This window comes from Thermobia domestica, chromosome 10, assembly GCF_964235325.1.
Source record: "Thermobia domestica chromosome 10, izTheDome1.hap1.1, whole genome shotgun sequence".
Lineage (NCBI taxonomy): Eukaryota > Metazoa > Arthropoda > Insecta > Zygentoma > Lepismatidae > Thermobia > Thermobia domestica.
This window is the reverse complement of record NC_137463.1, coordinates 85071650-85084495: the sequence shown is the minus strand read 5'-3', so window position 1 is coordinate 85084495 and position 12846 is coordinate 85071650. Positions and strand designations below refer to the sequence as shown.

General features: G+C 30.7%; 1 protein-coding gene across 1 annotated transcript in view; it reads right to left on the bottom strand.

The window, feature by feature from the left end:
* Positions 1-380: 380 nt before the first annotated feature.
* The window catches only part of LOC145662521 (scavenger receptor class B member 1-like), an 89944-nt gene continuing 77478 nt past the window's right edge, over positions 381-12846 (bottom strand). The window contains exons 8-9 of the mRNA XM_081728180.1: positions 7743-7868; positions 381-3099 (exon numbers count right to left, since the gene is read on the bottom strand). Coding sequence (XP_081584306.1) covers positions 2845-3099; positions 7743-7868 — 381 coding nt within the window. The 3' untranslated portion in view covers positions 381-2844. The remainder of the gene's footprint in view (positions 3100-7742; positions 7869-12846) is intronic.

Genomic DNA, 12846 nt, shown 5'->3' with positions numbered 1-12846 from the left:
TGTGTTTTAATGTTACTATATCAGTCCATTAGTATTAAGCAAAATAGGAAATGTACATTCGACAGTATTTTGAAGTAAAATGTATAAAATAGAAAAAGTCTGAATATTAATCTTCGAACCTAATAAAAGAAACTGGCTTTTAAACACGCATAAGTTATTTCATTTATAGCTAACACAAAATATATTCATAAAGTTTCTACCTTCTTAACAAAGTTACATATAACGAATTCCATTTCATATTTTGCAGATTTACTTATCTCTAATGATCTTATGATTTTATGAAAGGTTTTGTAGGAGCTGAAAACAATATTGGAAAACCTTAACCCATCCTAGCATCTAAGTAGTTCATTTTTATAATAGTAATAAATAAACGTCACAAGAAGATATAAAGGATATTTTATTGACAATTAAATTAGGTACAATATTACAAAGAAAACTAGACATAGCAATATGTATGCATTTATTTATTTAATATAGTAAAACCAGCTGTGATATTTTCATTGCCACATTGCAATTGCAAAATTGCACTTTTAATTTATTGCATTACAAAAAAGAATCTTTTTCACAGTTTATTTACTAACTTTTAAAAAGAAACACTTCACAGAAGTATTTTACACTCATATTCATACATGCGACCCGCGCACACCTTTCACATGGATACTAATAGTAACAATGATACATACAAGTATTATATTAAAATAATACCATCTCTGCACACAGTCTTTTTTATAAAAGGTAAAAATGTTTCGGCAATGTTTTTTCTTCTTAATCACTGCTTTTTTGTGTAGAAACATGTTTCAAAATACACAAGCAGTTTAAAATATTTATCACTCTTACATATGACATAACATAATATAGTTCAATAAAACATGATCCTGTAATACGCATACTATATACACTCTGATGAATATTCATGCTTTAGTAATGGAATATCTCCCAATGTGGACGTTTAGACATTCACAAGGACAATTTGGTACATTCATTTTGACAAGTGAAATGTTTCATTTTCAACAAATAAGCTTTAATTTCACTTTCTATTTCTGTAAAATAAATATTTTTTTTATTTAATAGAAGGTATTCTGAAGGGCAACTAAATGGATAAACGCCGCTCGTAAATAAGACAACAATAAATACTACATAATGCTATTGATTCCACAGTGATAGTTGAAGATAAATGATAGTTGGAGATGACAATGATAGTTGGAGATAAATCAACATAATTTTGGTTTTCTACATCGCGTTTTATTAAATTATTTTCGCTGTTGTTGTTGTCGATTGTAACATTTAAACATTCTAAAGCTATTTGTTTGTACTAAAGCTGTTAGCGTACTAACAGCATAATATAAGATTAAGACCAAAGAGGATGTTGATTCCTCTGAAATATAACTAAAATTTGATTAACTAATCTTTCATAAAGTCTAGAATTATCAGAGCAGTCTTAAACGTCTTCAAGAGAACTATGTTCATTATGTAAATATGACTAATTAAAACTTTAATAAAAGTTAGAAATAAGTGAAATGGAAATTCAGTTTCTGGTTTTGATCAGATAGGAATGAATCTACGTCACTTAACGCAACTCCTTTCGTTAAAAATAACTTATTTGAGATGTAAATCAAAGATTTTATACCAACAGTGATTAGAAGTACTGTTATAAAGAAAATGAGTCGTAAATTGAATTTCACTTTCTCCCAATACACAACAAATCATTCAATTATCATCAATTCACACGATAATAAACGATTATTGATTCTCATTAACCTCATCTCCACTCTTTTATGTTTGCAAAAACTCAAAAACACAAGGTTAAAACTCAATTGAGTCGTCCAATTTCAAAATCCAGAAAATGGACAAAAACTGAAGGATCAATGCGTTTTGTAGAACTAAAAATATTTGAGAATTTTCAAGTTTTTCACATGAACGCGCTGAAGTATTCAGTTCTATAAAGCATGCAGATCCTACATTTTTTTCTAAGTTTTCTAGGATTTGCTCTAAATGGACAAGAGCCGTTTTGAAACTGAACGACTCAATTGCAATTTTACAATCTAGAAATTTTAATACAATTCTTATGTCATAAAATATTATAATATTATAATCCTATTTAACAATTGCCTAGAGAGACTCATAATACTGAAATTAAGATTCACCAAGTGAAGAAATATACAAGATAAAAACATAACATTAAAAAAATATTTTTGAAAGATATTAGATTTAAAAATTTATTTTACTTATAATCTAATAAAAACTTCTTTGTGCTGGATAATGTCCAGTATTAACCAATACATTGTTTATTAGGAAATGTGCCTAAACTTTGTAGTTGGGAAACTGACAGTCCAAAGTTGAATAATATTAAGAAATTTGTCAGTTTTAGTGCAAACGTTTGAATTCTAAGCTATCAGCAATACTACGAGTGACGCATGAGATCTTAGCTGGGAAAGACCTTGACAACCAATACAGTTATCCCTCTTCAGCATACTTTCCTCGAAGCTCTGAACTTTAAGTTTACCACAAAATAGTTTACAAAAGAGTTTAAAATATATTTTGCAGAACGGAGAATTTAAAAAATATTGCTTATTACTGAAAAGTTCAAATTAATTATAATGCAAAAGACGAATTTCTGAATAACTAGAGATGTTCGTATAATATTTCCTACAGACTTTTTATTACTAGAAAATCTGTTGTAAAAATATTATTCTTTCATTTCCTGAAATTTGGATACCCTCTAGGTAGTTATAAAATCGTTAAAAATCAATAATAGAAAGCACATTCATAATCATTAGGAACTTCACACCACATTCTTCTTCAAACAATATACACAGCAAAACACACTCATGATATGTTCTTCACTCATAATCGGTTACAATTTCGAATTTCTGTCTTTGGAACGCAATCCGGAATGTTGATCATAGGTACTGTCTCTACCCGAGAGTAGTTAACATTCTTCTTTATGTTATGAGAGGAAAAGGATAAAGCAGCTGCGGTTAGAAAAAGTATTCCTCCGATACTAAACAGTCCATATGTAAGACCTTTTTCTAAAGCAGGAAGAACTACCAAACCCATGTACATGGCATTTGTGACGAATTGGGGAATTGTATCAAAACCCTGAAAAAGAAGAAAGAAAATTTCAAATCAATAAGTTTATCTATAATACCAATAAAACAAATAATATTCACTTAAATTTGACTCACCAAAGGTGACTGATATTAGCAAACTAATTAAAGTTTGTCTTCGTATTCAGCTTTGTGTGTTACTCCTGAGAGATTTCAATAATACATTACGTTTTCATGATTTTTTTTTCTGTTATAAATTTTTGAATGAATTGTTAAATTAAATCGCAAATGATACTGTAGCGCATAATTGCAGCGCTCTTTAGTGTAATTTAGTGCCCTCACGATCGTCTAAAATTTAACTTTCAAAGTCGAAAATTATCTTGGCCATGAATTTGTACCTAATTAAGTCGGTGTACTCGCTTTTAAAGTTTTGTTCGTACAAGTAAAAGAAGAAGTCATACTTTCAGCTAAAATAACAACTTGTTTGATATTGCTCAGGCACATGTGAGTAAAATGCAAATAACATTTGATTCTCGAAACATGGAATCAACAGAGCAACGAAAACTTTGAAGAAGATATTATGTAATCAAATGATTTTCACAAAATCAATTGAGAAATTCATTTTCAAGAAATAGTTTGAGCAGTGTTCGAAACATAAATTATTTTCCACTTCTTGCATAGATTAAATTCTTTGTGCTAAAAAAAGGTATTTAAAATGAAGTTAAATAATTTCGTAGTATACATACTGGCTGTTGATTATACAAAGTCAAATGAGCTGTTTTTTTTCTGCAATATTCGTACCTCACACCAGAAGTTAAAGAATGCCTTCAAAAGTAAAAAAAAAAAAAAATCACTAGAGAACCCGAAGGCGGGGATTAATTTTGTAGGGGGAGGATGAGTACAAAGAAGATTTCGCCGCCATTGTCGATGTAATTTCCCTCTTTTGTAGAACTCTGGAGCCGCCACCGAAAACTATGGTAAAAGTCGCGGGTAAGCTGAATAATTTGGTTAATTCGAAGTAATACGCAACATGAATTTTTAGTGTTGAACATATTGCAAACAGGAGAATGAAGTTTTAGCTGATTTCCAGTTGTCCATAGCCATAGCGAAAAGTGACACAAAAACACAATCCACCTTATGATGATTATATATAAGATGAAGGCGAGATAGGCGATGAAGTAAAGAATAGCGTATGTCAAAGTCATCCAAGGTTTCCGAAATGATTGAAAATTTAAACAGTTTTATTGAATGTAAACCAATTGTTATGAAGGACGTATTTCACGCAACAAAAGAACTGTGTTGACTGTATAAAAGCAACCAAATCGAAACAAACATATTAACCATTTCCGGTTTCAAAATTTATCATCAAATGATAATTGGTATTACCAACAGAAATGGTAATTGGTACTAACAAACTGTTTTTGCAATCGACACAGCGTCCCAATATATATATATATATATATATATATATATATATATATATATATATATATATATATATATATATATATATATATATATCATTACAACCCGCAACACTATATCAAAATCCGAAGTGGAAGGGGTTGAACTTTTCTAGTACTTCTGGTTTCAGATTTTCACTGAACAAAAACTGTAAAAGATATCGAGAATTTTTTTTTTCAAGAATAGTTTCTATTTTCTCTCTTAACTTTCTCTTTAAACTGAAAGTGGTTGAAATAAATGACTTCTGATTTCAACCTTTATCATCATAAAACAAAAAGAGTAAGAGATACTAAGTAATGGATTTTTGATATGGATTTAATGGAACAGGTTCTATCTTTGATATTATTGCAACCAATACTTATAGATACACTACTTGAAGTTTGACCATTAAATTCTCATAGTTTGGAAGTCTACCGTAGTCTCACACTTTAAAATGATACTCACTTATTATTATTATTATTATTATTATTATTATTATTATTATTATTATTATTATTATTATTATTATTATTATTATTATTTATCTAGTTTCAGTTTATACATATAAGTTCAACTACACAGTTTACACGCTGCGTATTTATCCTCTTCCACGTACCTTATGATACAAAATCAAAACAAAATAGATATATATAAATAGTATATTTATTATACAATGATGCTCTAAGCAGTCCATGACGCAAATATGTCATTGAAAAATTTTATTAAGACTGGGATTAAAGAAAAAATGAGTCGAAATATCTATATGTTATTAGCGGTGTCTATGAACAAAAAACTTCAGATCCAAACTGAAAGTGACTATGTTTCTGACTCTTAATCTCTTGAACCTTCCGACCGATCTCGATCAATTTTTTGATGTAGATGCAGTTCTGGCCTTGTTTTTAAATATTCAGTTTGGCGGTAGAAATTAGGGAAAGGTGAGGAGGGGGAATTATAAACGAAAATAAATAAAACTTTTATCAACATAAAACTCTTGAACCAAACCACTACTCTCGATCAAATTTTCAACATAGATGACGTTCGTGACTGGGATGGATTTTACCATTTCACTTTTTCGAAATAACGTAGGGGATGGGGAGGAGGGGGAGATATACAAAAATCAATAAATATAAAAATAAAAGTGACCATGTTCGTGAGTTCATAACTTTAATAACTCTTGAACCACCCGATCGATCTCAATCAAATTTTCAACATAGATGAAGTTCAAACCTGAGAAGTTTTTTTATTATTTCATTTTGATGGCAGAACTTAGGGGAGGGGAGAGCGGAAGGGTAAATATATGAAAATGAATAAAATTTAAGAACTCTTGAACCACCCGACCGATCTCAATCAAATTTTCAACAGAAATAAGGTTCGGACCTGGAATGTTTTCGTCATTTTACTTTGACGCCACAATGTAGGAAAGCGGAAGGGGGACATATATGTAAAAAATAAATAAATAAATACATACATACATAAGTAAATAAAAATAAAAGTGACTGTCTTTGTGACTTCATCAAACTTAAACCACCGAACCGATCTTAATCAAATTATCAACATAGATGAGGTTCGGACGTGGGGTGGTTTTTATCATATCCCTTTGATGGTAGAACTTAGGATGGGAGGAGATATATATATATAAGAATAAATTAAACTTAATAACTCTTGAGCCACTTGACCGATCTCGATCAAATTTCAACATAGATGACGTTCGAGCCTGAAGTTTTATATATATATATATATATATATATATATATATATATTTTCACTTTGACGGTAGAACGTAGAGGAGAAAGAGAAGAAGGGGAGATTAATATATAAAATTTCAATCATTCAAACAACAATAGTGTCCTGCGTTTGCGGGTTTGCTAGTTGAAATTAATAAGCAACTAAAATTGTGTAATTTTTAAGTGTGTGATTTATATGATAACATGTTTATATGAAGATCTTGCTTAGGAGCTAGGTAGGGTTGAAGTTGAAAAGTGTGGTTACACTATCATCCGCAGTACCTCTCAGTTCTCGATTCAACTGTCGTCAAATTTTATGCTTTAGGCAGGAACACTTCTGACATACGACGACAAAGTTCGTGTGTCAAAATAATAGGATCGCAGAAGATGTTCACAAAACTCCGATAAGTTCGAAAATTTTTGAGAGTTAGTGTAAGTTTGAAAGCCGATAGCGTTTTGTGAAAGACATATCAAGAAATTTTAGGACAGGGTACATTATAGAAGAGATGGATACGTGTGGATTATATATTAGATAATACATTTTTGCACTCCGGCTGAAAATTAATATATATATATATATATATAATTAAGAATTAAGTGCAGTTTCAGATCAAACACGAGAGTGTAAAACAATTTTAGTATTTTTTAAAAACATAGATTGTTTTCCAAATAAATGATTCAGTTATGACTATTCCCCTTACATGAAAGGCTATTTATTTGTTTTAAAGAAAAGAACAGAAAATTTAGGTTTCATATCTTAGGTCTTCCGGGATACAACCTTGATGTGAAAAAAAAAGCTAAATCCCGTTCATTAATCATAATAATGATTTTTTCTTGTTATTTTTATTACATTACTCCTTAATTAAATTTAGAAAAATGTAAAAAGTATTTTATTTACGTACAGGGTGACCTAAAAGTTAGTCTTCCCTATGAGGAATCTGGAAATGAATTCTAAGGATTGAAATTAAAATGTTGTTAAGAGTTTTCCCAGGCAAACTGCGTTAAGCATTAGCGCCATCTATGTAGAGGTTGATGGATTACGATCATCTAGTGATAGTAGTAGGATCTAATGGAAGCAAGGATACAAAGGGCAGTTGTATATGTATGTACTACATAGTCGGTCTTTTTCTTGTGTGTGGCATAGGATGTAAACTTATTACAGAAGAGAAAATTTGTATACTATAATTGTGGTGTAAATTTCATAAAAACACGGCTGATATTCAGGAGAATAGAAAGTCTGTTCTTCACACAATAACAGTTGTGTAAGTAGAATTTCAAATTTGAAACCACCAACAGTGTTGCTGATACTTTATGATCGGAGAGATCATGTGTTATTCACTGACCAAAGAGAAGATGGACGTTGTTACGCACATTTTTGTAAAGAGTCAACATAAATTAACACGTAAAAGGTATCCGCTGAGCTCCAATTAGGGTTTTCTTACATTTCTTCATCAAGTATTACTTAGTTTTTTCCTAAGGAAAACAGACTTTTAGGCCTCCCAAAGAAATAAAGATGACATGTACTTACCATATCAACCCAAATTATAGGAATAATCATATCTCCGAACTTGGCAGTCTTTCTAATATATTTAGATTTTCGTACATTCAGGTTCATCTGGATTTTAGAATGAGCTTCTAATGGAATACCCACATCCTTAAGAATAAATGAGAATAATAATTACTAACAGAGTTAAAAATACTGAAATATTTAATCCTCCTCTATTCCAAATTTTAAGCGACAACTAATTACTATTTCTATAAAACTGCCATAAAAACTCACGGAAATTCCATTTAATATCTTGCTGATGTTTTCAGGTAGTAGGATCAAAAACTTCTCTTTATAATTCATAATGCAGAGTGTGGAAAAACCCTATAAACAAATATTGGTAGGTAAAATGTTTATACCTATATATTTAACTTTTAACCTACCAATATTTTATTATCAAGTTTTTCCACAGTTTGCATTATAAATCATTAAAAATGGATCCAAAAAAATTCTCCAATAAGAGTTATAAATTGTAGAAAATAAGACAAATCTATTTTGAAAGCGCCTTAACTTTTAAAAATATGAGACTAAGCTCAATCGTTTTGGAAAGAAATAGATAAATTACTACAAATATTATTTAAATATCAATGTTCATGAACTTTCCAACTTCTAAAAAGAAATTAAAAAAACAAATTTTAGAAAAGTAAGGTGAATAAATGGTGGAAATACATCTGCTCTCTACCCTTTCATTACTACACTCTAAATTCCGTTTACATTTAGTTTTCAAACCTTAAACAGCTCATCAATGGTTCCATTGGTGGTATATCCTTTATTTCTCTCTCTCTCTCTCTCTCTCTCTCTCTCTCTAAAATATATATTATTTTAATTTTTTCTTTCCCTTCTCATCTGTCTGCCTTTGGAGCTATTTGTTTTAAGTAATTAGCTATATATTAACTATAAATTGTATCAGGTTATAATAGAAAGCAAAAGAAAATTATTCATAGTCATTGCAATAATTATCTAAATTAAAGAACGTTTCTCAACATCAGTTGGTTTTTCAAGTTTGAAAAAAAAAAAAAAGGTTTAAAAAGAAGGCATGAAACATTTGGAGATAGTGAAGGATAAAATGATAATTTGAAGCAACTACATAACTTTATGTCACAGAACTTTTTTTTTTAATCGTAATATTCAAGAAATTGAATGCACCATTATCGTCATGTTCTACGATGAATTTAATTCCAGGATATATCTGGTTGAATTCATCAAACGAGTTTTTTAAAGTCAAGATCAACTTTAACATACAAAGAGTGAAAAAAGTGATTGACTCAACGCAGGATTTCCGGCATATTGTGCCGATGTGTTAACCACTACGCCACCCAGTTATAACAGCAATCCTACGGCGAGGACCACCAAATTATATAACGCTGAAATCCCACAGTTCATCTAAATTTATATAGCAATTACTAGGCTACAAATTCATCAAAAACCAAGATCACTGGATCAAGATATTACCTTTTATTATATCGCGTAACAAATTAAACATTTATACACCTTAAAAGTTGTGCATGTAGTTTACACAAGGTGGATCCGGAATTATGAATTATTTATTTTTCGTTGATATGACAACTAGAAAAGAAATTACATCTATATTGTTTTTCATAATTTTCTTCTTCCTTTCTTGAGCAGCTTGTGCATAATTTAAAAGTACTTCTGCCCACAAATAGAAATAAAGATATAATAAAGAGTGATGAAATACAAGTATCGTAGTGATGAAATATAAGTGTCGTTATATATGGCACCTGAATAATAGGGACCTTTTTTTAAAAAAGAGAGAGAGAGAGAGAGAAATTCTGGACCGTTAACTATTACATACTAGTTAATTGAGGTTCCGAATGACCCTCATATACACGAGAATTACAATTCATATAAACATATATTATATTTCACTTTTATAGCAATATTGTTTTTATATTTTATCTTAGTTCTTTCAATTAATTTCATTTCAAATATTCATATACTTTAACGTTTGATAATATGAGGGTACATTCAGATTACGGCATAGATGTTGTTTAATTTTAAGGTTCTTTTGGGGCCACTGATACATATTATAAGTTGAAAATAGCGGGCAAAACTAATTATGACATTTACATAATTGCTCTTTTACACAAGAAAGGATCAAATATATGATATGTTCAAACAAAATATAAATTAAGATTGAAATATCGATAATAACCAGAACATAACATAATAATTAACATTACAACAAAAACTAATGTTACAGTTTGAATAAAAGAAGTTCTTATCAAGATCATGAATGTACGAATTGTTCCGTTTGCTGATTCATTAAATTATCTTAATAGAATTCAAATGAAATGCAAATAACAAACAGTATCATAACGGTATTTATAGTGAAGTATAACAAAAATCAATTGAATATATTCTTTCGGACGCCACAACATTAGCCTAATTTACATGACCAACGAATTCGTTCAAGTTGCATTGAAAGTCATAAACCGGAATACAGTCTTGCGTGTTATTTACCTCTACAGTACTTTGTTTCTTTCTTTGAGAATTTGCGCCATCTATGGAATTTCTACGAAATCCAATTCGAGGGAAATAAGATCTAGTGATTACATGCCTTCTACGTATAGTGCGATTGCTATTACTGTTACTACTAGGATAGGTTCCGTTACGCGATTACTATTACTGTTACTACTAAGGTTAGGTTCGATTATCTTAACGGTAAAATTAGGTTCAGTTCTCATTCGTTTTACTGGTGTGAGATGTCGTGTATCCTAACAGATGTGTACTTATTCTTTCCACAATATTCACGATAATTTGTCCTACTACGGTTTTTGTTTCCTCTGTGATTAGGTTCTGTTACATTACCGGTATATGTGAATCTAGCATCACCTTTTACATTGGGATCACACTTTAATCTCACGTGAATGTTTCGAATTTGGTTTCGATTAAGGTTAGTTTGGTTCAGGTTAGTACTTTATTGCACCATTGATTAATTTTCAAAATTTTGCAATGTCATACCTAGACGATTGAAGTTAATACACTGCATCACGTTCTGTTAAAAGCGCCATTTGATTGTTCACTACTATAATTTTGGTCTTTTCATTGGATGAACATTTCAACAGCTCCAACCCAATCGGCCAATCACTACAAACATTGGTAGGAACACACGTTCTCTTTCTGAATTTCACGAATATTGGAATCAACTTTCTTCCTGCTACATGAATCAATGTCATGTACACATCATTAAACGGTTCTATTACCATTACTTCATCTCCGGGATTAATGTCATTCAATTTACTGTGAAGCAATCAATCAATAGCATTCACTAGACGATCATAACTTTTCGCACATTGGTACATACCAGAATCTTCATTACACGCAGCATCAGTAAGACAATCAAAAACATTAGAATAAAGAGAGAAGTTAGGGTAATCTGATCCAACCAATACCGCAGTACGTTTTTGCGAAAACTCAGAAAATTTCACCAATGCATACTCAAGATCTGCATTTTCTGTTGTTTCTGTAGAAGGTTCAGGTTCATTTGGAACATTCCTGTTAACCTGTGATGACATTGTTTTAACCTGTGATGACATATCTTCAGTGAACCAACAAATTATATAACGACGAAATCCCACAGTTCATCTAAATTTATATAGCAATTACTAGGCTACTAATTCATCAAAAAACATTTCGTACACTGCATCAAGATATTACCTTTTATTATATCGCGTAACAAATTAAACATTTATACACCTTAAAAGTTGTGCATGTAGTTTACACAAGATGGATCCGGAATTATGAATTATTTATTTTTCATTGCTATGACAACTAGAAAAGAAATTACATCTATATTGTTTTTCATAATTTTCTTCTTCCTTTCTTGAGCAGCTTGTGCATAATTTAAAAGTACTTCTGCCCACAAATACAAATAAAGATATAATAAAGAGTAATTAAATACAAGTATCGTAGTGATGAAATACAAGTATCGTTATACAGTCCGCTTCCCAGAACAGCCAAACACCCTCTCACTCCTGTAGCCGGTGCTTTCCACTCAGATCACATGGCTTGTACTACAGCTTAGCTGCTGAGCTTGGACAATCCGGTATTCATACATTGAGAACACCTTTTGACGGTTGTGATTTCATATATTAATGAAAGAAAGAAACAATCGATTTAAGCTTATTTTTAAACACCAAATCCTTTGTAGGTGCGAATTCAATAACATTGTTTTGCTATTCTGGGAAGCGTACTGGGTGGTGTAGTGATTAACGCATCGGCACGCTATGTCGGAGATCCTGGTTTCGAGTCTCGGTCCAGCCAATCACTTCTTCACTCTTTGTATGTTATTGAATTTGCACCTACAGAGGATTTGGTGTGAAAAAATAAATTTAAAACGGTTGTTTCATCCTATCTTTAACGTATGAGATCAACTTTGTGCAATGTTCCTTTATTTTTCTTATCGAAAGGATAATGTCCTCTGTAATCTGACTCCACTAAACTTCTTTTATATAAATCTCTTTCGATAGCACACTATAATAAAAGCTCGCATGGACGGGTTAATACGTTTGTATCTTAAATTATTACTCATTAATATATTGAATAAGTATATTTTGGCGTTAGCTATTAGAATTGTTACAATGTAGCACGGATGTCTTAACACTAGGATCGTACCTTTCCAACTGACTTATTGGACTAACTTTTCACACTCAGTGTATCCAACTACAATATAATACCACCAATTCAATTCTCTTTTTCCTTTTTTTATGCATACAAAATGATTCAATTGATCTTTACAAAATATTAAAAACTACATTTGTTCACAATTAGGGTATTATTTGATTAACAAAAATACTTTATGTGGAGAAATTTAGGTAGAATACTAGTTTCAAACATATTCAAAACCATGTTAGAGAGTAACAGAAAAATAGCATTGTCCATAGTCAATTCGTCATCTTGATGGGAAAGCAAATTTTTAAACTGAAAAATATTGTTTCTAGTACAAAAAGAAGTTAATTGTGGGACTAGTTGAATTTTATATGGATCTACTCTTAGTTTGTGTAAGAAAAGTTCTAATGGGTGCAGAGCTAGCTCTACAGATATTGAGGGATACATCTCCACGACG